The sequence below is a fragment of the Poecilia reticulata genome, chromosome 8 (genome assembly GCF_904066995.2).
Source record: "Poecilia reticulata chromosome 8, P_reticulata-male-v2, whole genome shotgun sequence".
Classification (NCBI taxonomy): Eukaryota; Metazoa; Chordata; class Actinopteri; order Cyprinodontiformes; family Poeciliidae; genus Poecilia; species Poecilia reticulata.
Genome location: NC_088837.1, coordinates 1,073,335 through 1,100,145, shown reverse-complemented (window position 1 = coordinate 1,100,145; position 26,811 = coordinate 1,073,335). Strand labels below are relative to the sequence as shown.

The window sequence follows — 26,811 nt, the reverse complement described above, 5'->3', positions numbered from 1 at the left end:
ATGTATTAGTTTTCGGAGGCCTAGACATATTCAAAAATTCACAGAATCTTAAAGACATGTCATTTGTTCATGAAATATTTTAGGGGTTTCATAAACATCACAAGAGAAATAGCTTCAGAGCATCATCAGCAACTATCAAAACACCCCCACTTCCCCATTTAGCTTATTTGGTAGAACTTCCCCACACTTACACAAACATCCCCACCCATTTTCTGAAAACTATTTTGATCTATCCTGTTTTTGCCATTTTTAGCCTATGTATCAATCACCTTGAAATTCTAGTTGAGTTTTAGTTGGTTTTCTCAATTGTTTGTTTTGTTTTTCGCTGAGCGGTCCAGCAAGAGCTTCTTTTACTTCTGCATTCTGTTTCTTCGTGGTGCTGGTTAGCTGTCTATCAGACTTTTCACTGTTTTGAATCATCTGTAGGATTGTTTCATTTCCATATGCAACATTTACCTCCACGTTCACTTAAAGCCAATGAATTGTCATTTCCATCACAGCTATTTTTTCTATAAGAAGTTTGTCCTAGCTCTCTGTGGAAAGGGGGGAATTTTGCACTGATTACCTTGAGTTCCTTTATGAAAGACATTTTGTTGCAGGGTTTCTCTCCTTGAAGCTTCTCCTTGAAGTTTTTCAGCATAGTAATATCCAGGTAAGAAATAATTTGAAACGTTAGTATTTTAATATTCCCAGTGAGTGAGAGAGCGAAAGCAGAAACAGAATCATGAAGTAGCATTGAAAACGAGGACAGCTATCAAGGTTAGTGTGTGTTGTCCATGCAGAAGGAGCCACAACCAACAACTGAGAAAACATGGACATTATAAATCATTATGCTATATTCAAATGTGACCACATACATTTTGGGTTATTCATTACATATCACTGTGTGTGGGATTAATCTATATGCTAATTTGCCTGAAATTTTCCAATAAAATGTTTTGTGAGAGGCAAATATTTATTTTTGCAAAATTTTATCTAAATTTGAGGAAAAAGTGCATCAAGATATTTCTTGTGTTTTTTGTCTTTTATGATGTTCTTTTTGCTGTGAAACTTGTTTTATTTTTTTTAACTTGGGGCAACCATATTAAGATAAAAAAAAATACAAATGATGTAAACACTTGTGGGTATTCCACCTCATTTAATGCCAAAGTGAAAACTGATTTCTACAAAATAATGATAAATACACATGGGATTGCAAAATAAAAACAAGTATGGCAAATAATCAGTTAACCTGTTGGCAGTCATGTTCATACCTGTTCATGTCTTGTGAAGAATATTATTACAAATATTCTTCACAAGAATATTTGAAATAATAGGCTGACGAGGTTTATAAACCATGTATATTTTTTATAAATCATTGTTTTTTAAACCATTTCTAAACTGCAGTCGCAACTTAGAAGGGTTTTGAATTATGTCTATATAACAACCTTGGATGCAAAGTTGTTGAAACCAAGTTGGGTGGTTTGATGATGCCTTTAAAATTATGTCTGTGAACATCATTTTCTTTTCACAGATTTTCATTTGGATTTAGGTCTGGTCCATGAAGAAATGAAAACGTAAATGTCTTGTTAGGTTTACAGTTGGCCCGTGTAATTAAATGTTTAGTTAGGACAAGGTGACTTCCTTCACCTGAACAGTCTGGTTTGAATTAGTGATGTCACAGGCTTCATGTTTCTCAATAAAATTAGTAAATGTTTTATATCTTGTGCTTTACAAAACATCAAAGCCAAATCATTTCAGCACAGATATAAAAAGTCAGTTAGGTTGTAACTTGGCTGCACAGTGGCGCAGCTGGTAGAGCTGTTGCCTTGCAACAAGAAGGTTCTGGGTTCGATTCCTGGCCTGGGGTCTTTCTGCATGGAGTTTGCATGTTCTCCCTGTGCATGCGTGGGTTTTCTCCGGGTACTCCGGTTTCCTCCCACAGTCCAAAAACATTACTGTCAGGTTAATTGGCCTCTCCAAATTGCCCCTAGGTGTGAGTGTGTGTGTGCATGGTTGTGTGTCCTGTGTGTCTCTGTGTTGCCCTGCGACAGACTGGCGACCTGTCCAGGGTGTACCCTGCCTCTCGCCCGAAACGTTAGCTGGAGATGGGCACCAGCACCCCTCCCGACCCCACTGAGGGACAAGGGTGCATGAAGATGGATGGATGGATGGAGGTTGTAACTTCATCTCGAAGTTTGAAAAGAGCTCAGTGGAAACCTAAAGTCGTTTGCTGCCCCCTAGTGGACAAAGGTTTAATGTGTATAAAACTTAGTAAAATCAAATAAAATGACACATAATTGTAAAGTTATTACGTTCTTTCCTAAATCTTCTTGTGATGTGACAACTCCAGAATAAATTACTAACTGTTTCCGGATGCTCTTTGCATAACTTTGAGTTGGGATTTATTGTTTCCCACTGTTTAATGTCTACGACTGCATATTATGGTCATTGCAGATTTACTCCTTTTAAAAAAAGTAGTAAATTTCTGCCAAAAACTCAGAAATTTTTAGATTAATCTCAGAATTTTTTTTTTAAAAAAAACCTTGACATTTGCAGAGTTTGAAATAGAAAAATATGCAGGTTCAGAATTACAAATTATATGTGTCATTTTATGGGTTTTTTGGGGGGAGGCGGTTTCCAAATAAATAAAATGACTCATATTAGTGTTGTCCACTTAGAGAGGATATAGAATGAATAGAATGAAAAGAAGTTCTACGTTTCTGCTGTGAACTGATGGTGACTCAGTTATTACTGGCGAATGTAGCAGCAGGGTTTTAGTGTCAGTATCAGTGACATTTGGCAGTTTTATCCTTTAGAACAGGCTCTAAATGAACATTTTAAGCTTCTATGTATCTGTTGTGTTGCTGGTTCACAATAGTTTCTGTTACTCGTGGGACACAATTCTTAAATTTGTATCAAACTAACTACTAGCTGATTTTTATTTCATTTCTTTCCACTGAGTTGTTGTTTGTTAAATATTTTTGCTCTTTCAGAAAGAGTACCTCAACATCTTAAGATTTGACTACAAATCATAGTAAAAAGTGTACTCTTCACTAACCGAAACATCTGGGTAATTGTTTGAGGAAACATATTAAACTACACAGAAACTGTTGAATAGAGTTTAAAATAGTAAATAGCATGAGTTTTGCTTTACGTTTATGATTATTACTTTTTTACGTATTTATAAATTATAGACTGGAATAAAAAATAAAAAAAAGATTAAATAGCCCGAATTGATTGGTAACGTGGTTTACATTTTTCCAATAGCACCTGAACATCTCACAGACTGATGACCCGGATGGATTTGTGTTCAACTTTATATCCCACAATTCCTTTCTGCGCCTTCCTCTTTCCCTGCTGCAGCAATGTCCAAGAGAGGTATGATAGACTGCCTGTAAAATCCACCTCCATCCGCTATTTTTTATCAAACTGTAGAGAATGTGATGTTACTGAAGTGTGAATAAGTAATCTATATTATGTATTTCTGCTGCCCGTTGTAGATTTCTCAAAGTAGTTAGCGATTAAAGTCTTGTAGCATCTCGCCTTTCAGGTGACGGCCGCCATATTTGTCTGTCAGGGCCAAGTAGCATGGCGACTAAATCAATTTTTAAAGCTGTATACTTTGCGCGTTCTCTTCTATATCAACTGAGAACCCAGTAAACCACTCCTTGCTTCATTTCCATCTGACCTGGGCTTTGAATAACGCTGATGTGCTTCACAATATGTTTACTGACTGTAGTTAAAGCTAGCGATAGCTAGCAACGTGAGTAGTGTAGGAAAACTACTGCAATTAATTCACAAGGCTCTTCAGCACTCATTTACTAGATACACGGGTCAGACAACACATGGGTTTGTTAACTTTAATGAGTGATTGTATTAGAACTGACTGAGCAGACAGACTAGCAGACAAGTTCACATGGTCACTTCAGTGATGGCTAATACTACGCCGGTTTTTCAAGTTGCTTATTACAGCAGATCTGCAAACATGGTGACAGTCCAACTTGTTGCTTATGTGTTTTGCAGTTGAAGTAATCTTCAGGACAGGTTCCAGGCAGAAGATCATGTTGTTTTCTTTATTTCAGGACGTGGTGGTTCATCTGGTGCAAAGTTCCGTATCTCACTGGGTCTCCCAGTGGGAGCGGTCATCAACTGTGCTGACAACACAGGTATGAGGCTGAAGATGTACTTGTGCTTAAACAGTGGATGATAATGGGAATTATGTTGTTTCCATGGATAATGACTGAATGAAGCATCTTGTGATAACAGTAACCTGCTACCAACATGGTTAGGATTCAGTTTAATTTTTTTGGTTTCCAATGATGACCAGTAAATGCTGAGTTCTACATTTGCATCTCTGTATGTATCATATTAACTTTTAAGACGTGTGTGTGTGTGTGTGTGTGTGTGTGTGTGTGTGTGTATGAAACTCTGAATGGGAGTTTTTCATTTAAAGCCACAAAGACTGGTGAAGGTTCTCAAAAAATTTAATTCTTGCTTTTGCTTTTTTTAATAAATACCAAATGACTACTAATGAAATGAAACTTCACCTGGTTTAAGAATGTCTCAATAAGGACTTCTTGTCTGAAGTGATGTGTCTCTTAATGATGGACCTCCAGAGTGCAGTGAAAGATGATGTCATCAGAGAGGGGGTCTTTAAAAAGAAAATAACCTAAATTTAGCAGTCTAATTCTAAAACTAAGTTATACATGTCTATTTTCCCCCATACTGGGTCTTAAATCACCCACTTTGGTCTTAAGTGTGTGTGACTCATGGCGTACCCAGCTCCCATGTCTCTTTCTCTTAAACTGTTAATCAAGTTCAGGCAGTACTGTACTTGGAGAGCCATTATTCCACATGAAACAAAATTGTGGGTGAGTTTTGTTTCTAACTAATGTTCCTTCCAAAAGCACTTGCTCTGTCCTCCCAGTGGCTGGGTGAGTTGTCGTAGAAGGAGACAGTAAGTCATCGCTATGGGTGAGACGGCAGCTTCACTGTAGCTGACTGATCTCAATCAGGGATGAGACAAGCTGCTCAGTCTTTAATGTCTTCATGTCTCCCGTGGTTCTTGTTTTCTCTGATGGGCCCCATCTGTTCCACAGGTGCCAAGAACTTGTACATAATCTCAGTAAAGGGCATCAAGGGGCGTCTGAACCGTCTGCCGGCTGCAGGAGTGGGTGACATGGTTATGGCCACAGTGAAAAAAGGCAAACCTGAGCTCAGGAAGAAGGGTGAGTCTGACCACACTGCATCAGCCTGCAGCACCTCCACTCATACTGATGCTTTTGTGTCATCAGTTAATCTTCACAATACAGGCTGTCATAATAACAAATTATGCTGGATGATAAATTACCCCAGAAATTATAGCAATAAATGGTAATACTGTTACTTTGAGACCATTTAAAAACATAAAAACAAAACAAAAGTTGATCTCTAAAGAACATTCAACACTGGAATTGGAAAATTTTGAAATATCCAAAATACATAAACAAAACTGGTCTGAGTTAGAGCCAGGAAAATAATCTTATATAAAACAGGAAAGGTCATGACAGCAGTTAGCAGCAGGTCAGATATTTAAGACTAAAAAACTAATCAATAATTATCTATATCATCTGACATGAACCCTTTCCTTATATTGGGATACATTTTCAGCTGCATCGTCCTGAATTAACAGGAATATAATCAGGTGTTCATGGTCAATTTTAGTAAATGGAGTAAAAAAAATGCATTACATTTTAAAAGTGTCCTAATGTTTTTTCAGTGCATCCTGCGGTGGTGATACGGCAACGGAAGTCATATCGGCGAAAAGACGGTGTATTCCTGTACTTTGAAGACAACGCTGGTGTCATCGTCAACAACAAAGGAGAAATGAAAGGTGGGTCCAGATCTGTGTTGAAACCAGGGAACACCAACACACTCATGGTTGGGTCTGTTCAGTCCCAGGACATCAACACGTTTGTATACACGTGTTTAGTTCAGGTGCAGTTGTTAAACCAACGCTCCCTTCAAAAAGCACTTGCGTTGTCTGCTCAGTGGCTGGGTGAGTTGTCGTAGAAGGGCAGACTGAGTTCATCTCTGTGGGTGAGACGGCAGTGATCCAGTGACTGACTGATCTCAACCAGGGATGAGACATTATTCATATGTCACATTATCTTCTGTCTTCCTTATCAGTTGTAATGGAAAACCTTTGAATTGTGTCTTGCTTGGTAACCAGCTTGATGTTTGGCCAGTAGTGACAGATTTTTATTTGTATCCATGTTCAGGTTCAGCCATCACAGGACCAGTGGCCAAAGAATGCGCTGACCTGTGGCCCAGGATCGCCTCCAATGCTGGCAGCATCGCCTGAAGAGAACCTGTTTGTTTTCAATAAAAACTGTTCCTCAAGCTGCTTGTCCTGCTTGTTTGGCGTTCATTCCAGAAGGAACGGGATAAAAATGTTCATCTACTGTTGAGCTCTGTGATGGGTTCTGTGTGTGTTCAAATTTTAAATGATCCTGCATTACGTGTGAAGCTGCCACTAGATGGTGCACTGAAATGTGAGCTAGAATCTAAATATTTAGTTGGGTATACATTTAGTAACACCTGGAGGTGTCAAGGTGAAGAAAAACTCAGATGTTCAGGTTAAAATCAGTGCTGCAGGCTCGGCCCTGATTTTCTTAATTTTGGGAGTTCAGTGATCAGCCGATTTTATCTGGTGTGTGAAAGGTTCAGCTCATCTCTACATGTTTGCAGTTAATAGTGACCCCACTGTTGCCAACTAAGTGACTTTCTTGCTATATTAACAATTCAGAGAAAATAAATCAGTATTGGCCAAACTCAGAATCGGCAGGTCAGGGTTTTAGAGATGGTAATTGGTGCATGATTTTAATGTAATAAGTCAAGCCGACCTGATCACTACAGCATTAATAAACATTTGTTTTGTAGATGTGGTGCAAAGGTTTGGAGTCGGCTAGAAAAACAGTTTGCCAGGCAGTTTTTAGGCTGCTGATATTTAAAAGACTGATAAATTATTGGTTGGTTTAGAAAAAAAAGCTGGTTTGGACAAGACGATTCTAGAGAAGTTGTGAAGGTCATCCAAACAGTAGGGGGCGCCTTCAGAAAGTTTAAAAAAGTGACTAGATGAAAATCTTGAGTGGGGGAGGGAATTGTTCCAAATTAAGAGCCATAATAAAATTAAAGAGATTTATTAAAATAGGGAAATGGGCGTCCAAAAACTAGGTAGTCATAAAGGACACAAAAAGTGACGGATAAATGAACACAGATATTTATGAAAAGATTTGATCAAGATCAAACATGAAACATCTGTATGCGACACATACAGCTCTACAGAAACAACTTCTGTTTGCTCATCAGAATTCAATAAAACCACACAAACATTCACATTATCTTCAAATGTCTACTAAATAACATTAGATCCAAGTCACATTTTTAAAAGGACTTCAATTTTCTTGTTTTCTGCAATAATTGTAATAACTGAAAAATGTGACTCATTTCATCGGCTGATCTGCACAGTAGCATCACTTCAAATCAGTTAATCATAACCAGATCAGTTTATCATAACCAGATCAGTTTATCATAACCAGATCAGTTTATCATAATATCAGATTATTTTAACAAGTTCAGTTTTCTTAACCAGATCAGTGGTGACCCCCCTCATGTGAGACAACATGGAGTCAGAATGTGTTGCTGCAATGTGGACATTAAATACGTTAAAATATGATAATCAAATATGTTTTTGTAAATATATATTTTTGTTAGTATGTTATTCACATGTCATTACTGTAATTCCAGTTGATTAGTGTCACAGAGTTCCAGACAGAAAGGTCAGGTAGTCTCTGTTGATCAGAACAGTTCTGGTTCTGGTGTGATGAGGTCTCTTCAGTCTGTAACAGGAATTATTCTGACTTTGACAAAAACAAAACACAATCTGTGTTTTACAAACAACAGATGTGTGTAACATCTGGGCTTCCACCAGATCTCACCTGTTTCAAGTTGTGACAACAGTCACAGCTTTTCCGACGCTTTTGACCATTTCCTCCATGTAATGTTGTTAGTAACAAATTTGATCTAATTTCATCATTAGGATGTATGTCAGTATTTATTAGTGAACCTAAACTTAACTTAAATAATGCTGAATGCTGGTGAGCATAAGGAACCAGGGGCTGGAGTCATGAGTCCCAAACATTCATTGCTCTGAGTCCCACTGACTGAGAACTGGGGGTTGTTTGTAACTGACCAGTACCTCTGCTTCAGTCAGTTTGCTTTAGGGTATCAGATCTAGTCTAGAGAACAGTCTCCCTGCCACGTCCTCATCCATGGGGGCGTCAGTGCGGGTATGGAGTGTGGAGCTGGGCAGGGGACGCTGTTCGCAGGTGGCCTGGGGATGGGTGTGCCACGTTCCGTCCCTGTAGGTGCAGTAGCACACCGTCTCCTCGTCAATGTCCACACGTTCGCCTGCCGGGATCACCCTGCTCCCCGCAAAACAGTTGGGACCTAAAAGCACAGGAGACGGTGCAGAGCTTCACACTGTGCTTCTCCACCAATGAGCAGAATGAATATTCTGCTCATTTTGAACATTGATACACATAAATGTTTTAGTTAATCAATTAAAATGTTACTTTTGGGGAAAAAATAGCAAATACAAAAAATGGTTTTACTTATTCAGGGATAAAAAATAAAGAAGTAAACCACATACTTTGAAGGTAGCAGACCTGTATCTAATCTTCTAAATTTACCTGTTTGAAGAGTTTCAGTCTGGATTCAGAAGTCATCATAGCACTGAAACAGAAGTGCTGAAATCTACTCTTGGCTTCAGATAATGGACTATCTGTTCTGGTTTTGGTCTCAGAGCTGGTTTTGATCCAGTCCAACACAATATTCTCTCAGAACGACCTGAACATGTATGTGGGAATCAAAGGAGCAACACCAGGCTGGTTTAAATCCTGTCCGCCTGACAGGTTCCAGTTTGTTCAGGACTCTGTGCTTGGACCAGTTCTTTTTGCAGTATGCTTCCAAATGGAAAAATCACCAGACATCATGGGATACATTTTCACTTTTATGCTGATGATACTGAGCTTTGTATATCCATAAATCCTGATGACTCCATTCCGTCAGGTTTTATGGCGAGACGTAACATTGCACATTGAATACATTTTTCTCCTGAAATGTGCTGTAGAAGTAAACTTCCCTTGTCTTGATGCTGTCTTTCTGAAATGCTGTTACTTCTATGCTAGTTCCTTCCTCACTCCTTCCAAAAACTTCCACTTTTGTCTCATCAGTCGACAGAATATGTACCCAAATATCTCTGACATCAAGATGTGTTTAGGTAAATGTGGCTCTTTGTGTTCTTTCAGGTATGGAAGCCATTTTGACCAGCCTCTTTTATTGTTGAATCATGAACTCTGTCTTTATATGGAATCCTGCTGATGCACTCTCTGAGTAGTTCTGGTGGCTTTCTTTGAAAGAAATTAGCCTACTTCATGTTGTCAGACAGGTTCTGTTTAAGTGATTTCTTGATTCTACACACCTGGTAGTAATCACTTCAGCAAGCACTTCAATGACAAAAATTTTTTTTTATCATTTTCATCTCTCAGTCACAGGTGGTTCCTTCATGTGGCAGCGACATTTGAAACAATTAGCAGCAGTGGGAGGCGGAGGGGACAGGAAGCTCTGGCAGTCTGAAGCCAGATCTCACCAAGATGCAGATGACGTGAGGGAAATTGGACCGATGGCAAAAAAAGAAAAAACAATGACGCAACAAACCAAACCATCTGTTCCGCTGCCTGTCCAGACGTAACTGGATGGCACAAATTTACTCTCACTGCCAAAGCAGCATGACCCAGGAAGTAACACTCAGAGCCTGCCCAGGTTCCAGTTGAGAGGTCAGACCATTGCTTTGGAACTTGTGTTTTTTATTCAAAAAAAAAAGAAGAAGAAAAGGAAATGAAGCAGTGCAAAATGATTAGATTTTTCTGCAGCTCTCCACACTAATTCCACTAATATTTAAGAGGGTCTTAAAGGCTGAGAGGACATGTGTGACATAACAGGGACGCTTCTGTAAGCTGCAGGGAGGCTGAGGTGATGTAAGCGGCGCTGCAGGGTGAACACACACACACACACACACACACACACACACACACACACACACACAACAGCTGCAGTAATGACCTCAACTGACTGGAGGTTTGGTCTTAAGTGATGGAGAAGAGAACAGACTTTAAATTACTGTTAGTTTATAAATCACTGACCAGTTTAGCACCACAACACATTACAGATCTGCTGCTGTTAAATGAACCTTCTCTGGTCTCCTAGGTCACAAACTCACCTGGTTAGATCTGGTTTTGAACCATAATAAATGAAACATTAACTAATATTTTGATGTGTAATGATGGCACTTGACAAAATGTTAAATGTTGACTGGTTTTCTCAATTGTTGATGACTTTGTATTTTTGTGTTTTTATGATGTGAAGCACTTTGAACTGCTTTGTTGTTGAAATGTGCTGTACAAACAAGTAAGTAAATGCTCAGCCATAACTATATGACTGGTTGTGAGTGAAGAAGGTGGGCTGGTGCATTATCTGACACCAACATACATAAAAGCAGACATGATATTACAGCATAATGATGCAACCAACTGGATGCTAATTTTACATGACTTCAGTCTGTCTAGGAATCCTTTCTGTGCTAAATGCACTAAATGACCCACATCTTAGAATGCTTGTCAGGAACTCAGTGACCTTTCAGAGTGGAACCAGGACAGGATGCTACCTGTACAATAAATCCAGACAAGAAAGTTCCTCTCACTGCGTATTCCACAGGCAGCAGCTGTCAGTGGTGTTATAACCAGGCTGAAGCAGCTGCTTTTCTTCCTGTAAAGTGCCTTGAGGTGACGTTTGTTTATAATAATATAAATGGATTTATCTGAACTGGGAACTGTGTCTTTGCTCTGCCACATTCAGGAACCCCTGGAGCTGCACCGTCCAAGTACGAGATAGAGTCTGGGCAAGGATTAAAAGTTTAAGATAAAAACGATTTGGATGTTTGTTTGCTTGTGTTTTCCTGTGTTTTGATTCTTAACCGTTTTGGGCCAAAGTGGGTCCCAAAGCAAGCTGGTGCCAAGTTTTATCAGATTAGTTTCGCAGAGCTTTGAGTTCTTTCAGAATGAGCTCGGAACATTATGTCCGCGTTTTCTCTTCCTCTCCTCTCAAACCTGCCTGGATACGTCAGTACAGTCCCTGGAGATGGATAGAAGGGTGAGATAGTCGTTGTTAGTGGGGTTTAGAGAGCACTAATGCCATTGCTGCCAGGTTCCACCAGAGGTTTGCTAATTGCTGCTGGCTAGTCTGAAGGAGCTGAGTGGGGGGGGACTGCTCTGAGACTCAGAAGTTTGGAAGCTGCAGCTCAGAGGAGGAGCTTCATCTAAAGGCCGGGGCAAAAAAAAAATCAAGGCAAGGCAACAGTATGTTTTTGATGAGGAAAGTTGTTTATGTTTATTATATGTATGTGTGTGTGCAGGGCTTGTTGTTTATTCACTCTTCCATCTATTGTTCCATAATGACACACCTCAGATACTGAGAGCTGTTTGGTTATTATTTCCTAATAATCAGGTGGGGCTCTGATTTAGTGATTCTGATTAAAACCTCTAACTTTGGCTCTTGTTAAGAGTTACTCTTAGCTAAACCAAAACATGACTGTACAGTAACTCAATGCATTTATTCTTCTTATACAGATTCTTTTTAATTTTGTGGTAGTATGTCTAACTAATTTCAAATCGCCAAAGACAGTAAAGTTTGACAGTGACATGACTGGAACTGGACCAGTCATACCAGTCTTACTAGTCTTACTAGTCTTACCAGTCTTACAGATGGGACAGCAGTGGTTGGGCTCATAGGTGGGGTTGACGCAGTGAGGGGCCGGGCAGTCAGAAATGCTGCAGTACACCTCTCTGTTGGCCTCGCAGCGACACCTCTCACACCTCGACACCTGGAAGACACGAAACATGCTGCACCAAATTATTAAGAACAGAAAATGTCAAAAACAATTATAAAATAGAAAACAAAGTAACACTTTGAAGTTCGAAAAGATTAAGCACTGTCACAAGATGGAGAAGAGTTTGGAAACAATAGTGTAACTTGATTTGCTTCCCGCCCCCCTGCTTGTACTTAAATTAACACTTTGAAACAGACATGCAGACGGTATTTGGCTCGGGCTGTATCGATAAATCGGCATCGATTTCCTTAATTTTGGGAGATCGGTGATCGGCCGATGCTTAAATGTGAAGCTGATCTTATCCACTGATCTTATCTACCTCAGCAAAGGTCTAAATATCAGTCGAAGTGTCAGCCTCATGAGGTGCACCGGCACGGGGAGTGAAAGGGCAGGGCGGAACGGGACGGGACAGGACGGGACCGGACAGAGAGGAGGGATGGAGAAGTCTGATTCTGTCTCACCCTGAACTCCTCCAGCAGCCTGTAGGTTTTGCCTCCGTAGACGCAGACCCTGGCCATGGCCTCACACACAGGGCAGCACGCCTTATACCTGATCCGCGTGCACTGCGGGTGGATGCGGGGACACCTGGGTCGGACGCATACGGGGCCGTCCACGGTGCAGGTGCAGGGGCACGCCGTGGGGCTCGGGTAGTAAACCTCTCCGATGCTGTACACGAAGCCATGGTCGTCAATGCACCACTTGCCCCGGTAGTCCCCAAACTCGTAGTCCGGCTCTGTTTTGGTGGAGTACTCCTGCGCCGCGCGTCCAGGAACCAGCAGCAGCAGCACCGCGAGCGCGACGGAAGGGCCGGGGAGCACGCGCTTCACCATGGTGGCCAGGTTGAAGTGAGCGGCTGCTTCTGCTGCGCTCCTGTGAGCGCATCCTCACACCGACAGGGCGGCAGTGACGCGCGTGGGGGCGTCACTGCCGCCCTGCATCCCGCTGGTTCACCCAGAGCCTTCAAATGTGCCAGGTTGTTTATGGATCCAAAATACTGATCTGACTAAACTCTTTCTTTAGTTATTTATTTTATTGGTTCTCAAAAGAGAATGAACTTTGGAAACAATCTGCCACTATTGTTTCTGCCACTTTATGAACTATTAAACTGTTCTTTACACCAGGGGCCCCAAACGGCACGACATTCTGGCCGGGGGACCCTTTGCAAACTCATAGACTATGCTACGAATAACACTAAATTTTCCCTTTTTTTCTCACTTTTATTTACTTTTCAATAATTATTACATTCATTTAGCATAAATGCTGACCTTATAGTGTCTGATTTTAGTTGGCAACAAGCTATGTGGTGTTAAAACGTTTTGCTAACTCAGGCCATTATTTTGGAAGGTCACAGTTATGACTTTATTAATCTGATTTATTGTATGTTTAGCTTTGTCACTTTATTTTTATGCTTTTATTTAGTTTACTGACGCTCAGCACCTTGCTTCAGCTGTGGCTGGTGTTGATGTGTTTTATAAAGTTCATGATGATGTTGAATATATTACCAGATAAAATGTTCCACCACAAAACCCTCTTTCGATAAGAAAATGTCCTTCCATCCATCCATCCATCCATCTTCTAACACCCTTGTCCTTTAGTGGGGTCAGGAGGGCCGCTGGTGCCCATCTCCAGCTAACGATCCAGGCATGAGGCGGGGTACAGCCGGGACAGGTCGCCAGTCTGTTGCCAAGAAAATGTCAGATTTTTATATTTATCCCATGAAATTTTATTTCCTCTCCATTAGTTTTTTCTTTTTCAGCAGGGCTGCTGGACGGTTCTTCTGGCGTTTTTCTACTTTTTCCATTTCTAGCTTGAGGAGCAAAGTGATACATTTGACTGGCAGCCAATCAGAAAGATGACCATGATAAACATTTTTATATTTCCCTGTGTGCGACAACAATAATCCATAAATCCATCCATTTTCTTTCACCCTTGTCCCTCAGTGTGGTCAGGAGGGTTGCTGGTGCCCATCTCCTGGACAGGTTGCCAGTCTGTCGCAGGGCAGTGACAACAATAATACATAACCTATTTTAACCCAGATTTTACAATGATCACAAAATTACATTAATAAAATCCATTTATTGGATACAATTTTTTTCCTCATCAAATGCGGGTTCACTTTTCAGTTAAACGATCACCAGACTTGTAATTCATTTAAAAATGTCAGTTTCATTCTAAATTAAGTATTTTAAAAACATTTTGTCAAGTGAATTGAGATGACTGAATTGCCCCTCTATGACTAAAAGGAATTGAACTGAACATAAGTTCACATGGAAAGGTCATAGTGCATGTTAGGTTCATCCTTAAATGTCACCTATGAGTTAAATATGGCCAACACTTTGTGAGGAGAGTACATCAAGATAAATCAAAACTAAAAAAAGTCACCCACCCACAGATAGGGAAATCAAATTTATTTAAATCAATAAGATCAGACAGTACAAAAAGAGGCAGATTACTAAAAGGTCCATTTCAAGTAAGAAACCAGTCCTTTGAATGGATAAGTGAGGTTACTTTTGAATGGGTGTGGCCCATGCACTTCTCTGATGGAAATGATTCTAATGTCAGCAAAAACAGGGAAATAAAAGATACAGTCAGTAGAAAATATGATGGAAAACCATTACAGAAACAACATGGAGGACATATCTGGTGTTTCAGCAGAAACACAGGGATGAAACGACGACGCTGACTTTAAACTCACCAAGTCATCAAATATCAGCTTACTTAGTTTTATTCCACATATTCTAAAGGTTCCTCGTATCTGCAGGAACCTCAAACTGTTGCAGATTCATACTTAGCTGAGCATGCAGAAGGTTGGGAATCAACAGAAACCAAACAGAGCTTCTTCCAGCCAGCTGAGTCAGAAATGTTTCAGAAAAGCTGAGTTGGTCAAAAGGGGAGGTTTACAGGTGGAGTATAGTCTCAGGTGTGTGACAGGAAAGCAAGAAGTAACAGAACCAGTTGTGTGTTCCCTACAGACTAGCAGAACGTTGGTCTGTCAGGTGAGACGGATGGAGCAGTAATGAACCCGCCAGGTTCACAACTTCACCACTAGAGGGCCCACCTCTACTGCTACCACTCTGTTCTAACTAAACTCACACATCATACTGTTGGCTACTCTGATTGGGCAGAAGTAGAGGTGGTGGGGGGGCTACTTCTTCTGAGGAGGGTGGGGGCGCTGCAGCCCCAGGGTTTGGGCCTTCCTGTCCCACTGAGGGGTCTGATGACGCTGGGGCCCCAACGCTGCCATCTGCTGGAGGGGGCAAGCTGCTGCTGTCTTCACTGGGGGTGCTGCTGACCGGAGTGCTGCTCTCCCTTGGGGGGTCGGAGGGAGGGGCTGCTTTGTCAGAGCCAGACGGGGGGTCAGGCAGGGGAGGGGCAGTAGACTGCTGGTCAGAGAGAGGCTCAGCCGGCGCCGCCTCATCTGGGGGAGCAGGACACACGCACACACGTTTAGGATAGAACTATGGCCTATACAAAACATTTTTTTGCACAAATAATTCTTAGATAATGAGATTTTATACTGCTCAGTTCTGCCTACTGTGAGTTCCTTTCACAATGAGCCGTTTTAGTCTGCTGTCACTTTAAACCAAACAAGCTGCTGGCCACGCTCCCTCAACAATGTGAAAATGACTTCAAACAGATGTGCAATTATACAACCATGCATCTGTGAAAAGCAGACGTGGAGCCTCCTGCACAGCCAACAAGAATGCAGCAAAGGGCTTCTGGATGGTAAGTCAACAACAAAACTTGTCTTTTAAAACAAGTTTTGTTGTTGGAAAACTTGTACATTGACGCTGTATCTGCTATTGTACAGGGCATACAGCGGGAAAACAAGCTGAGCAAATGGGCTGGAGCTATGGTGGGGCTGCAAGGTGACGGGACGGGGCTGGCGGGGGTTGCTAGGTGACCGGCAATGCTTGACGATTTGTGGTGTTACATTCTGGAGGTTTTTGAAATGCCTCATCTTCCAGACACCAAAAACATGAACTTATTGTGCTGCTTTTAGAAGCAATAGAAACCAAAATGGAACAACAAAAACCACAAAATGTGAATTTTGCACAATACGTCCACTTTAACTCTGAAAATGAGAACATTTCAAATGTTTTGGTTAAAGTGATGAGTTTTATAAGAAAGCCCCATTACGCGCTCACAGTGTGGAAGCATTAGTACCTGTCTCCATTGGTGTGGGCTTGTCTTCCTCTGTGGTCCCTGAGGTGGCGCTAGCGTTGCTCTGCTCTGCAGCTTTGTTGGCTGCAGCTTCCTGTTGCTGCTGCGCTGCTTTCTCCGCCTGCTCGGCCGCTTCTCGCTCACGTTCCTCGGCTCTCCGTCTGGCCGCCTCCTCTGCAGCCGCCATCTCGGCCGCCAGCTTCTCCATGTCCACCTCCACCTTCAGGCTGCACAGCTGCACACGAGACAAGGCCAAACGCAGCACTGAGTACAGACAGGCCTGGTTCAGGCAGGATGGTTTTACAACATCAACAGCATATTTCCTCCACAGTTTTAACAGATGTGGACAATACAATTTTAATTTTTTAAATGCCAGACAGACTGTAGAGCAAAAACAAGAGGATGTGTAGCTGAGTTTAGCCTCAGATACTGGTTATTTAAAAACATCTTCAGGCGACCTGGAGATGGGATTTAGGATGAACTTGGGACATTCCAGCACTAGATATTCAATTAATGGTTTGATTTGATTGGATAACAAAACTTAAACAAGAGAACAAACAGCAGAAATAATTGAGAGAATTCTCAAGCTCATTAAATAACATTTGTTATGACTATACTTGTTACTTATGATGTGTGTCAGGGATAATCATATTTTACACATCATTCTTTTAAAATCATTTTTATCTATTTGCTTGTTGCTGTGGCAAAATAATTTCCCACATGGGATAATAAAGTTTCTCTTTCACAGAACAAAAATAAAATTGGAAAGTTGTGGAAAGAAAATATCAAGGCTGACAAAAATGTTGAGTAAGAAACAAAAAATCTATATCATTTCATTTCATTTATTTATTTATTTCGAACAGACATTAAAAACAGTCAAAAAAGAACAAGAAAACAAAATATCTGAACTGGAAGAAAGCTGAAGGACAGGGGGGGAAAAAACATGTCCTGATTATATTTTTAGAATTTCATAATTTCCACAAACACACATTACACCTGTAGCTACAGTGAGGCTGGATCTTATTTAGCTCCAATCGCTGAGAGGAATCTCACCCGCTTGAGTTCAGTGTTGAAGGAATCAGTAGTCTCCAGGAAGCGTCTCTTCTTCTCTTGGTGGCGATCTTCGATCTGCAGAAGCTCCGCCTCCAGCTTCCTCTGAAATGACCCGCAGACAGCCGCTCAGAGGAAACCGCCATCAACCTTAACATAACCAACAGCCACACGCCTCATCCAGCCAACCAACCTGGTGCACCATGAGGGACTGGACCTGCCTCTTGAGGACCTGCATGCGGGCCGTGGTGACCACAGAGCGGACATCGGGGACAACAATCTCGCTGAGGATGTCGCTGATGAGTCGGTGGTTCCTCTGGAAACGAGCGGCCGCCGAGTGCTTCACTGAAAAGCCGTCATCGTAGTCTGGGCACAGAAAGAAAAGCCAACATCAAACTTCAATATCAGCCGCTAGCTAAACCAGAGCTGTCCAGTTAGCACAAAGTCGGTCCTGGAGGGCCGGCATCCTGCATGTTTTAGTTCTCTCCCTGGTTTAGCGCACATGGATCAAATGATGACTCATTAGAGGCCTAAGAAGAACATTGACATGCTGAAAAGGTTGTTACTACCACCAGGGAGAGAATAAAACATGCAGGATGCCGGCCCTTCAGGACCGACTTTGGGGACCACTGAGTTAGCATGTTCCAGGTCAGGTCCCTGCGCTGGTCCTCAGAGGGTTTTAGGAGGTTTGTGAAAGTGAACTTGCCATCGGGGTCCTCGGCAGGCTGGATGCTCATGTACGGCTCTCCCTTGTCCATGCGACTCTGCCTCTGCCTGCTCTCCTCCTCCATGGCAGCTTCAGCGCGGTTCTTGGCGTTCACATAGGCCAAGTAAGCTGGAGAGTTGTGATAAGCTTTCAACGAGTCGTTGTACTCGATCTGCAGGCAAAAACGCTCCTTTAGCAGCCAACCTCCAGGAACGGATCAGCAAACATCTGGATAACACTGGGAGAGGTCAACCAACTGAACCATTCATTTAGGAATCAGTTATTGATTATTCTCATGTTTAACCAGATAAAAAAAAAAGACTAAATTTTTGCAGATTCTTTATTGAACCACTTAGACTATTTTAAACAACTTTAGAAATACATTACACTATGAAAATAAATAATTGTATACCGTTTGTAAATAGAAAAACCTTTCAAAACGGAATAACAGCATTTCTTTAGTGAACGCTTAATCAATCATAGCAAAGGACGCATCTGCAGCAAAAACAATCCTATCAACATTTACAGTGCAGAGCTAATCTGATGACTGCTTTCTTGATTAAGTAAACAGATAATAAAACAAGAGATTTTTTTAATTCTTAGATTATAATCAGGTGAAGCTAGGACTATGCCACTTGGGGAATTTGGGGTAGAACACACTTCAGGTTATTTGTCATCTTGTATACAAAATTTAGAGGGTTCTTTTACACTTTGGACTTTATTATGTCAAAATGTAATTTTTGAGCCTGTGCACTAAAGGGAACAAATAATTACTGTTCCTCCAAGTTTGGTAGCAGCAGGAGAGAGCAGACAGCTTGCAATAATAAAACTACAGATTTATCATTCATTCTACGAAGTCCTGTGTCTAACTGTTCACTAGTTGTACATTATGAGTAACATAAATAAAAAAGCACTTCACCGCTTCATCACAATTTATAGACTAATCAAATATTGTCAGAATTAACCTACACTGATAACTTGGGCTTGGACTTTAATGCATTCATTTTGATTGATTAATTATATATAAACGCGTCTAACTTTAAAAAAAAAAGAAAAACATAAAAACGCCCTGAATTGAAACCTTAGTAGTTTGTTTCTGGTGTGCCCATAAATCTGAGACAAAACAAAGCGATGAAGGAAAAGCTGCTTCTAAAACCGATCTGCTGAAAAAGATTGTAGTCGTGTTGAAGTTATGCTAAAAGGAGTTAGCCTGTCAGAGAAGCTATTAAAGCCTTAAATAGCATCTCCATGCTAAACACGTAGCAGCAGCAGAGACGTCCCCAACGCCAACGTTCCATGAATGATCATTCTCCCCTCACAGAGGACTGAAGGAGGACCGAGTACAAACCTTTTCAGCTTCGTACTCATTCAGGTAGTCCTGCTTCTCCTCGTCAGTCAGGTCCCTCCACATCCCTCCGATAATCTTCCCAATCTCCCAGAGCTTCAGGTCTGGATTGGAGGCCTTCACCTGGTCCCATACCTTCAGGGTGATGGAAGATGAAAACATGGGCACACACCATCAGATCACATCCACTTTAATGAGAGAACTAGAAGACAACAAGGAAATAAAGGAGGAAAAAACTAAAGACAGAAGCAGTCAACTAGTATTTATTTTTTGCAGAAAGACTTGAGGAAACAAAAGAGAAGTGCATCTCAATAAATTATAATATCCTCAAAGAGGTTTTTTTTTCCAGTAATTCAATTCAAAAAATGTTTAAAGTGGGTTACTGCTATAATAATATCTGTTCAGAGTGCCGTTCCAAGAACATTAATGCAAATATGGGTGGAAGGAAACGTGTGTTGGGTCAGAGTAATCCTATGACATTAAATTAGCATTTTATTTGGAAATAGAAGGTCTCGGAGTCTGCAGAGTGGAGAGGAACAGAATCCAAGCTGCTGAGGTGTAGAGAGGTTTCCCAGTCAGAGCAGCGCTCCAACACTTTCCCCTCTGCAGACAAGCTTTATGGAAATCCTGCTTTTGTTTTCCAGGATGTCTTGGTACTGACAGAGAATCAGAACCTGCTTTAATAAACAGAGTGGCAGCATGTTGGAGCAGCTCTGTTACTTTCAGTGACATTTTTCAGTTTTCAAACTTCCACTCCTTCCTTTCTGAGAAAAAACTACTGTTTTTGGACAACTGTTCCTTCTTGTTTTGGATTCTGTCCAGCCGGATTGATTTTTGCCAATATTTTTAACACTTTGTTCTTTTGCTAAAAGCCATAACCATAAAAACATAATTTAATTTCCCTTTGAGATCAATAAAGTATTTAGCGAGATCACCAGTTCAGCACCCACTCAACTGTAACAATACATTATTCTAACTGAACTACTGAATATTAGGCTAATAAAGTTATTTACACCCACATGCAGCTTTGCGTGGTCAGAGGTTTGGTTTTTCGTAGAGTGTCTGTCAGGTGTTGCCGCCCGTTCAGCCTGCTGCACTTTTGATTTCATGGCTTATTTTACCAACTGCCCTGATGACTGCAGCTACATCTTCATTTTTCCTCTAATTGGGACCAAAAGAGGAAGAAATTATCATATTTCATTTGACCATTGCATGCTAAATATGAATGATTGTTTGGTAAAAATTCACAGTTTGAGAAAAACCCCATCACCATGGATATGTGCCTCTTATTTAGAGGGACTCGACACATCTCACTGAGTTGATCTTATAGTGAACAAAACTGTTTTCATATTCCTGGTAATTAATGCCACAGCCACTGAAGCTTGGGACGTTTTTCCTGTTTATCCACTCACTTGCAGACAACAATATTCACTAATGTCAGTTTGGTAGCATAACCTACTGTATGACAACATGCTGGCTAATGCTGATTCAGCAAGTTAAATACAGGTAACCATGGCAACCAGTGACAGCTTAAAGGCCAGTACCCGCCTATGTTTACAAATAGGCATGCCTTTCAGAAGGCAAATCTTTCTATGGTAAAAATCTTTTTTGTTGGTCTGTGTAATATTCTAATTTCTGACGAGTCGATTAGGAGTTTCTAATGGCCGTGAGACAGAATAATCCAAACTTAGTGAAATACATGCTGGAAACATAGAACTCCATGTGATTCTTCGAAATGAATTACTGAAATAGATTTGGATTTCCCCGATATTATAATTCATTGAAATCCACTTGGAAGGTGAAACATGGAGCTGATGGATTTATGGCTGCACAGTCAGAGAGCAGAATGTCTTCAGCAGCATGTGAGGATGAGATTAGAACTGTAAAACTATGAGAGCAAGAGAGGAAATAAGAGCAGCAGAGGAAGTGAATGTAGTATCTAGAAATAGAATTTGCGGGAGGTTGCTGTTGAAAATTAAAAGCTGACAGAAAAAGAGTGGAGTAGCTCCATTTGGTGGTGGAGGTGGTGGTGGTGGTGAGGCGTCATGGCTTGGCTGTTTCCCGCCCTCAAACCCCTGCAGACTGTCAGGGGAGGGGAGGACAAGCAGTAAAAGCAGACACCGTAGATGGGTGTCTTACCTTCCTGCTTACCTTCCGGCTGTACCGCATGTAAGGCATCAGAGGCTTGTCTGGAGGTTTGGGAGGCTTTGGGACGGTGATCCCTGATGAGTTCTGTGGAAAAGGAGAGGAGAAGAGAAATGAAAGGATTTCAGGTGGGGACAGCAGGATGGGGGGATGAAGAGGGAGGGACAGCAAGCGAGGAGGAAGAGGAGAGAAGAACAAAGTGATCATAGAACTCCAGATCTGGAGGTCCGCTGTCTGTTATCAGACACACCACTAACCCCTATCTCCCTCTTTCCTCATGGTGTCAGCTCAGTGACCTTTACCCTCTTTAATAGGTAGTCAGCTGTTTGCAGCAGAGCGCCGCCCTGGCTGTCATTAGGAGAGTGTTAAAAACACTGGTAGCTCTACAGCAGCTAAATACTACTTGTTATGAAGAGCAGATGACAGTTGAAACCACAAGGTTACATGCACTGTTTTTTCCCCATTCACTGTCTTTAGTTAGATCAGTGTTTCTCAACCTTTTTTGGGCCAGCGCCCCCCCAGCCTTTATCCAGGTCCTTCACCGCCCCCCACCAAAGAATTTGCAGGTTACTTTGCAGTGACTATCATTTTATTATTAATATTACCATCACTATTGTAGATGTTTTGATTTACAAAGAACAAATCTGGTTCTTATTCAAATCCTAATGAGTCAAATTGAAAGTGTCATGGAGTCATCAGCCTCATGACATTAACACTGACATGAAAAATATTGAAGAAATAAAAATATCAAATCTAGTTAAAAACATAAATAAGTGATCAGTTCTTTACTGTTATGGTCTGTAATATACATTTACTTTAGTTTCTTAGTTTATTCTTGCATTTTGTTCTTCATTCATTTCCATTTAGTTTCATTTGATTAGTATTATCCTCTCTTGGTTTATTGCTATGTCCACTTTAGTTTCTTTCCTGTTGCTAGATTTATTTTATCGTTTATTGACCATCAGTAATATTCACTGATGAATATTAGGCGGCGCATCACCTGCTGCGCCGCCTAATCATCATGTGTTTCACATCATGTGTTGATTTTTCAATGTTCAGCGTCGGATTCTCTGTTTTTATGCCATAATTCACATCTAGTTCGTCGCTCCGTTTTATGTCCCGCTTCTCCTGTTTCAGAGTTTTGCGCAATGTGTGCGTCTTTTTTTTTTTTAAGCCCCTAAGGTGCAGAGCGTTCGGGAAGCGTATCTATGGGGAAAAGGCAGATTGACAGAAACCTTTTAAAACAACGGGAAACAATTTCTGCATTCTGATTATTGAAATTTGAAAGTGCTGTGTTGTTCCATCACCCCGTTTCATACCGGACCACTTACAGCTCCGGTGTTAACGTTATAAAATGAACGTTAATGACTACCAAATAGTAGTCATTAAGAAGTGCAGTGACATCCCAGCTGTTACTGGAGCGTCACTGCACTTCTTAATGACTACTATTTGGTTTCCATGGATCTGGTTATTCAAATGAGAGTGTCTACATTACATGTTTTATTGCCATTGGCTATTTATTCTGACTACTCATGTCTATGTGAATGTGGCTGATGTCCTACCAGCTTCAACAGCATCTTAAGGACTTTAGCTTTAGCTCTGGACCAGAACCCGTCTCCTTGCTGAGTGGAATAGAATGTTTTTTATTGTAAGTGAAATAGAACAAGAGAAGTTTGGCCTGATTTTACTTTAGAAAAGAAAAAAATGTTTTGTGTCTTTTATTATGTGCACCTTCTGGTTTCAACTGTATATCCAGCACAATAAAAACATTTATTTAAAAATTAAGTCGGCACAATTTAAGAAAATTATTAACTATTGCTTAAAATAGCAAAAGTGATATTAATTGCATTTAGTACATGTTTTTCATGTACTTGTGATACTTTACCTCCGTACAATGTGCTCACCACTCTGAGCTTTAACAAAACCTACAGCAGGCGTGGAAACAGAGGACAGCTCAGCCCTTTTTTTCTCATTTCAAAAGGTACGGGTCGGTTCAGTGTGCCACTTTATAATCCAGCATATTCAAGCGAATGTTTCCACCTCCAGCTGGACTCCAACTGGGCAGGCGGGGTGAAACCCAAACACCTGAAGTAGCGTCATGCTAAAGCAGCAACAAACATGATGCACCATTATGTGTTGTCGCAAGTAAACAGAATTAATCTGCTTCTTTGAAAGAGCAACACATTTTAGTACATAAAATGCTATAACAGCATTCCTTTAGTGAGCGTCTGATCGTTCACTGAAGGATCTGCAGTTAAAAATCCTTCTGACATCAACAAGAGTTCAGCTCTTTCTCCTGGAATTATCAACAGAGTGGAGGACTAATGCGCTGAGTATTTACTGAATTTACTTATTAAAAATTGGACATTTTTCTTAACAGAATGTGAACCAGGTGAAGTTAAAAGTGCTGCTTGAGAAGTTCTAGGTAGAACAGATTTATAGACAAAGTTTGCTTTTCTTATCTTAATACAAAATGTCCATATTTCTGTACAGTTTTGGTTTAATTACTGCTCTGTGTTTTCAGCAAAATGGCCTTTTTGTATTCTGTACAGTCCTGTTAATTACTAAATTAGTTGAAGATTATTTCAATAATGAATTCAGCCTCATTAAAAAAAAGGGTTAAAAAAAACTTTTCGCATTCACACAAATAATTATTGTTTTCTTAATGCTTCCCTGAAAAGTCAATAACATATCAAATCATATTCCACCACCCCCCACCCCCCAATTTCCAAGTCCCATTTTGAAATCCTTCTTCCATTCATTACCCTGCTGGAGCCTCCGGAGCTCCCTCCCAGCCGGAGGTTGTTGTAGGCCAGATGGCTGTAAGGGTTGTAGCCCACAAACCCTGGGGTGGAAGGCATTTGCTGATGGAAGACAAATGAGACAAAACACGAATGAGAAATGGCTCACAAACAAGAGGAAGAAGAGGGACAAAAATAAAAAAAGTAAAAAGAAAGAAACAAAAAGGAGTGGAAAACATGAGCAGTTGTTTGATGACCTCAACATGCAAGGGAAAAAAGAAAGAAGTGGCCAGCAGGCCGGCATTCACAGTGAGAGCACAACACGTCAACGCTGCATGGAGGATTAAAGCTTGGTTTAGTTTCTGCGGAGAACAAACTCCGTTTAACTAAACCCGTGTCTGGACCAGAACCGTTCACAATGTTGCACCCTGCTGTGAATGCAAGGAAATGAAAGGCCAGAAAAAAAAAAAACACAGACCGCTGACTCAAGTTCACTAAGATTTCTACCCAACCTAGGAGGATAGAGATCTTGACTCAAACAGCTACATTCTGTTAAAAGGGTAGAAATGGTTTTAAAATGGGAAGAAGCAGGAGCCAAAGTGATTATGGAGAGCTGAACAAGATTTGTGGCAACCTTAGTGAGTTCAGATAGAGAAGGAATATGGAAAATCAAAAAGTAGAGGACAGCAGCCCAGCTGTTGGCCAGCTAGGAGGAAGAGAGGCTGCAGCTGCTGGTTAGATACTCACTGTTGTTGGGGCGGGAGGGGGAGGTGGAGCGTAGGATGGGCGCTCTGTGCAGGAGCAGAGAAAAGAGACGCATGACAACCTGAGTCTGATCATAGTGCTCAGCTGCATTTCCACTGACCATATAATTGCGCAATTTGACATTTCTAAAGTAATGAAATGTCGAATTTCATTATTTGACGTTTATTTGAAATCTGCTTAATAGAAACGTGCTACATTTTGGTGCTAGGAAGAGATGTTTTCTTTGTTTGTATCAAAGTTGTTTTATTTTGCAAAACTGCATTGGAAACACTTTTTTCCTTATCACACAAGTCACATGACTAACAACAGGATGTTGCCACTGACACAAACCATGAAGAAGATGACAGGAAGCAGTTGGAAGATGATCCAACTGCTTCCTGATGAAAAAACTACTGTTTTGTAATTAGACAAAAAGGTCCTGATCACAGTCATACGCATATATTGCACCTTTTATGCAATATGTGCATGCATATTATGATATACATTATAAATGTTGTATATGTGCACTATAAGCATATGATACAATATGTATAACATTATATCTTATACATATTGTATAATATGCATAATTCTACACAATATGTAATATCATGTAATCATATATACATTATTAATCTTATACTCCAATGGTGAGTAAATACAAGAAATGTTATTCTGAAATGCATAGACCTGTTTATGTTTTTGAATGACTAAGTGATTAGTCCATGGGAATGAGGCCCATATTTTCATATTAGAATGCTTAACATTTGTATTTTTTGTTACATAACTTTCCTTGCAGCAGTATAAGGGAAATAGGAATGTTAGAATGAAAATCATTAATAATGTGTTTTTACACGTTTATACTTACTTGACATCTTTGCTGGACTCTGGATCGCAGAGATCAGGCTGTTCCCATGTTGGTTAAACTGCAAAAAGAAAAAAAAGCGCTAAGGCTTCAGCAATTTCAGCCACTAAAAGACAACAATCAGAACCAAAATGTTCAAATTAAAGAAATATTATGTGCGGACTCCTAAGCGGTCTAGAAGTTACTGGATATCTGCGATAAGCAGCAATGAAAGACGATCGTCTTCTTGAAAATCAGGCTAACTCTAATAGGCAAGGCCCGCTAGCTGAAGGGCTAACACTAATACGGAGGAATTTGCGCCTCGGTAAACATAAACAGTCTAACAGAGTTCATTTAATAGACCCATTTACACGCAGAAACAGAAACAAAATAAGTCCGCTAAACTATTCACAGACTTACTCTGGTCGGAAGAATGGAATCAATATGCTAGCGATGCTAAGCTAACAGTTATCAGAACGTAACAGACCAGAAAGAACTCAGCAACGAGCCTAGCTACTAAGCTAGCCAAAACCAGCCTATTTAGTACATTCTAATTGAACTTATTTAAGTATTAAACAAAAAATTATTTTTATATGCACTAAGAAATTACTAACACACTCACTTTGTCACCCTTTGTTCCCTTCGACGAAGACACCTCCTGTTCCGCTTCTCTCCCTTTCAGGCACAAACCGGTAGTGTTTAACAAAATATTCTTTCAGAATAAGAGCTTGACTACGTGGGCGCTGGGAATTTTGCTCTTGTCCAGGATGGGTACCCAAGATTTTTTCTCAAGACTAGCATTACTTCATTATAAAGTAGAAGTAACTAAAAAGGCAACTGTCCAAGAAATCACTCAAGTAAGACAAGAAAAGAATTTTGAGTAAAGACTACTATCACTACTTTTCTAACTGTTATTACTAGGTTGCTCAATCAGTTGGGTCAGGGAGAGAGTCAGTGGTAGATGAATATATTTAAACAGCTTAAAAAAACTGACGAAATAGTATAGTAACGACAGAAGACAACACTTTTGCATTAATTGGAAACTTATCCAGTGAAAAGAAATTAATGTAAGTTTTTTGTCCCCTCAGCAGTCTTTTAAATTAA

The 26,811-nt window shown here is 40.6% G+C and overlaps 3 protein-coding genes across 5 annotated transcripts; 1 reads left to right on the top strand and 2 right to left on the bottom strand.

Moving 5' to 3' along the window:
- Positions 1 to 3,234: 3,234 nt before the first annotated feature.
- On the top strand, positions 3,235 to 6,363 carry rpl23 (ribosomal protein L23). The gene is made up of 5 exons (XM_008415048.2): positions 3,235 to 3,360; positions 4,065 to 4,148; positions 5,082 to 5,210; positions 5,741 to 5,854; positions 6,243 to 6,363. Exons 1-5 carry the CDS (start codon positions 3,348 to 3,350, stop codon positions 6,323 to 6,325), a joined length of 423 nt encoding a protein of 140 aa, XP_008413270.1. The 5' UTR covers positions 3,235 to 3,347; the 3' UTR covers positions 6,326 to 6,363.
- An 864-nt stretch (positions 6,364 to 7,227) lies between these two features.
- LOC103468163 (von Willebrand factor C domain-containing protein 2-like) lies at positions 7,228 to 12,880 on the bottom strand. The gene is made up of 3 exons (XM_008415049.3): positions 12,430 to 12,880; positions 11,833 to 11,962; positions 7,228 to 8,472 (listed from the first exon to the last, which is right to left on the bottom strand). The coding sequence occupies exons 1-3, from the start codon at positions 12,796 to 12,798 to the stop codon at positions 8,243 to 8,245; spliced, it is 729 nt and encodes a 242-aa protein (XP_008413271.1). The 5' UTR covers positions 12,799 to 12,880; the 3' UTR covers positions 7,228 to 8,242.
- Positions 12,881 to 14,361: 1,481 nt separating this feature from the next.
- On the bottom strand, positions 14,362 to 26,442 carry smarce1 (SWI/SNF related BAF chromatin remodeling complex subunit E1). Of its 3 annotated transcripts, none has more exons than XM_008415050.2 (11): positions 26,330 to 26,442; positions 25,732 to 25,789; positions 24,867 to 24,910; positions 24,144 to 24,242; positions 21,373 to 21,465; positions 19,237 to 19,368; positions 17,889 to 18,060; positions 17,376 to 17,548; positions 17,186 to 17,287; positions 16,136 to 16,367; positions 14,362 to 15,386 (listed from the first exon to the last, which is right to left on the bottom strand). In XM_008415050.2, exons 2-11 carry the CDS (start codon positions 25,736 to 25,738, stop codon positions 15,058 to 15,060), a joined length of 1,383 nt encoding a protein of 460 aa, XP_008413272.1. In that variant the 5' UTR covers positions 25,739 to 25,789; positions 26,330 to 26,442; the 3' UTR covers positions 14,362 to 15,057. The 3 variants fall into 3 exon arrangements, with proteins under 3 accessions (XP_008413272.1, XP_008413274.1, XP_008413275.1); XM_008415052.2 differs by having other exon boundaries at positions 21,385 to 21,465; XM_008415053.2 differs by lacking the exon at positions 24,144 to 24,242.
- Between the last annotated feature and the right edge of the window lie 369 nt (positions 26,443 to 26,811).

What these genes read in the sequence shown, in the direction of transcription:
- LOC103468163 (XM_008415049.3), bottom strand. Translation starts at nt 12,798, where the DNA reads ATGGTGAAGCGCGTGCTCCCCGGCCCTTCCGTCGCGCTCGCGGTGCTG. An exon ending in GGCTGCTGGAGGAGTTCAGG is followed by an intron (nt 11,963 to 12,429) that starts GTGAGACAGAAT and finishes CGTGTCTTCCAG; the next exon opens with GTGTCGAGGTGTGAGAGGTG. An exon ending in CTGTCCCATCTGTAAGACTG is followed by an intron (nt 8,473 to 11,832) that starts GTAAGACTAGTA and finishes CTGTGCTTTTAG; the next exon opens with GTCCCAACTGTTTTGCGGGG.
- rpl23 (XM_008415048.2), top strand. An exon ending in CAACTGTGCTGACAACACAG is followed by an intron (nt 4,149 to 5,081) that starts GTATGAGGCTGA and finishes TCTGTTCCACAG; the next exon opens with GTGCCAAGAACTTGTACATA. An exon ending in CAACAAAGGAGAAATGAAAG is followed by an intron (nt 5,855 to 6,242) that starts GTGGGTCCAGAT and finishes ATCCATGTTCAG; the next exon opens with GTTCAGCCATCACAGGACCA.
- smarce1 (XM_008415050.2), bottom strand. An exon ending in CCCCTCCCGCCCCAACAACA is followed by an intron (nt 24,243 to 24,866) that starts GTGAGTATCTAA and finishes GTCTTCCATCAG; the next exon opens with CAAATGCCTTCCACCCCAGG. An exon ending in GCTCCGGAGGCTCCAGCAGG is followed by an intron (nt 21,466 to 24,143) that starts GTAATGAATGGA and finishes CCTTTTCCACAG; the next exon opens with AACTCATCAGGGATCACCGT.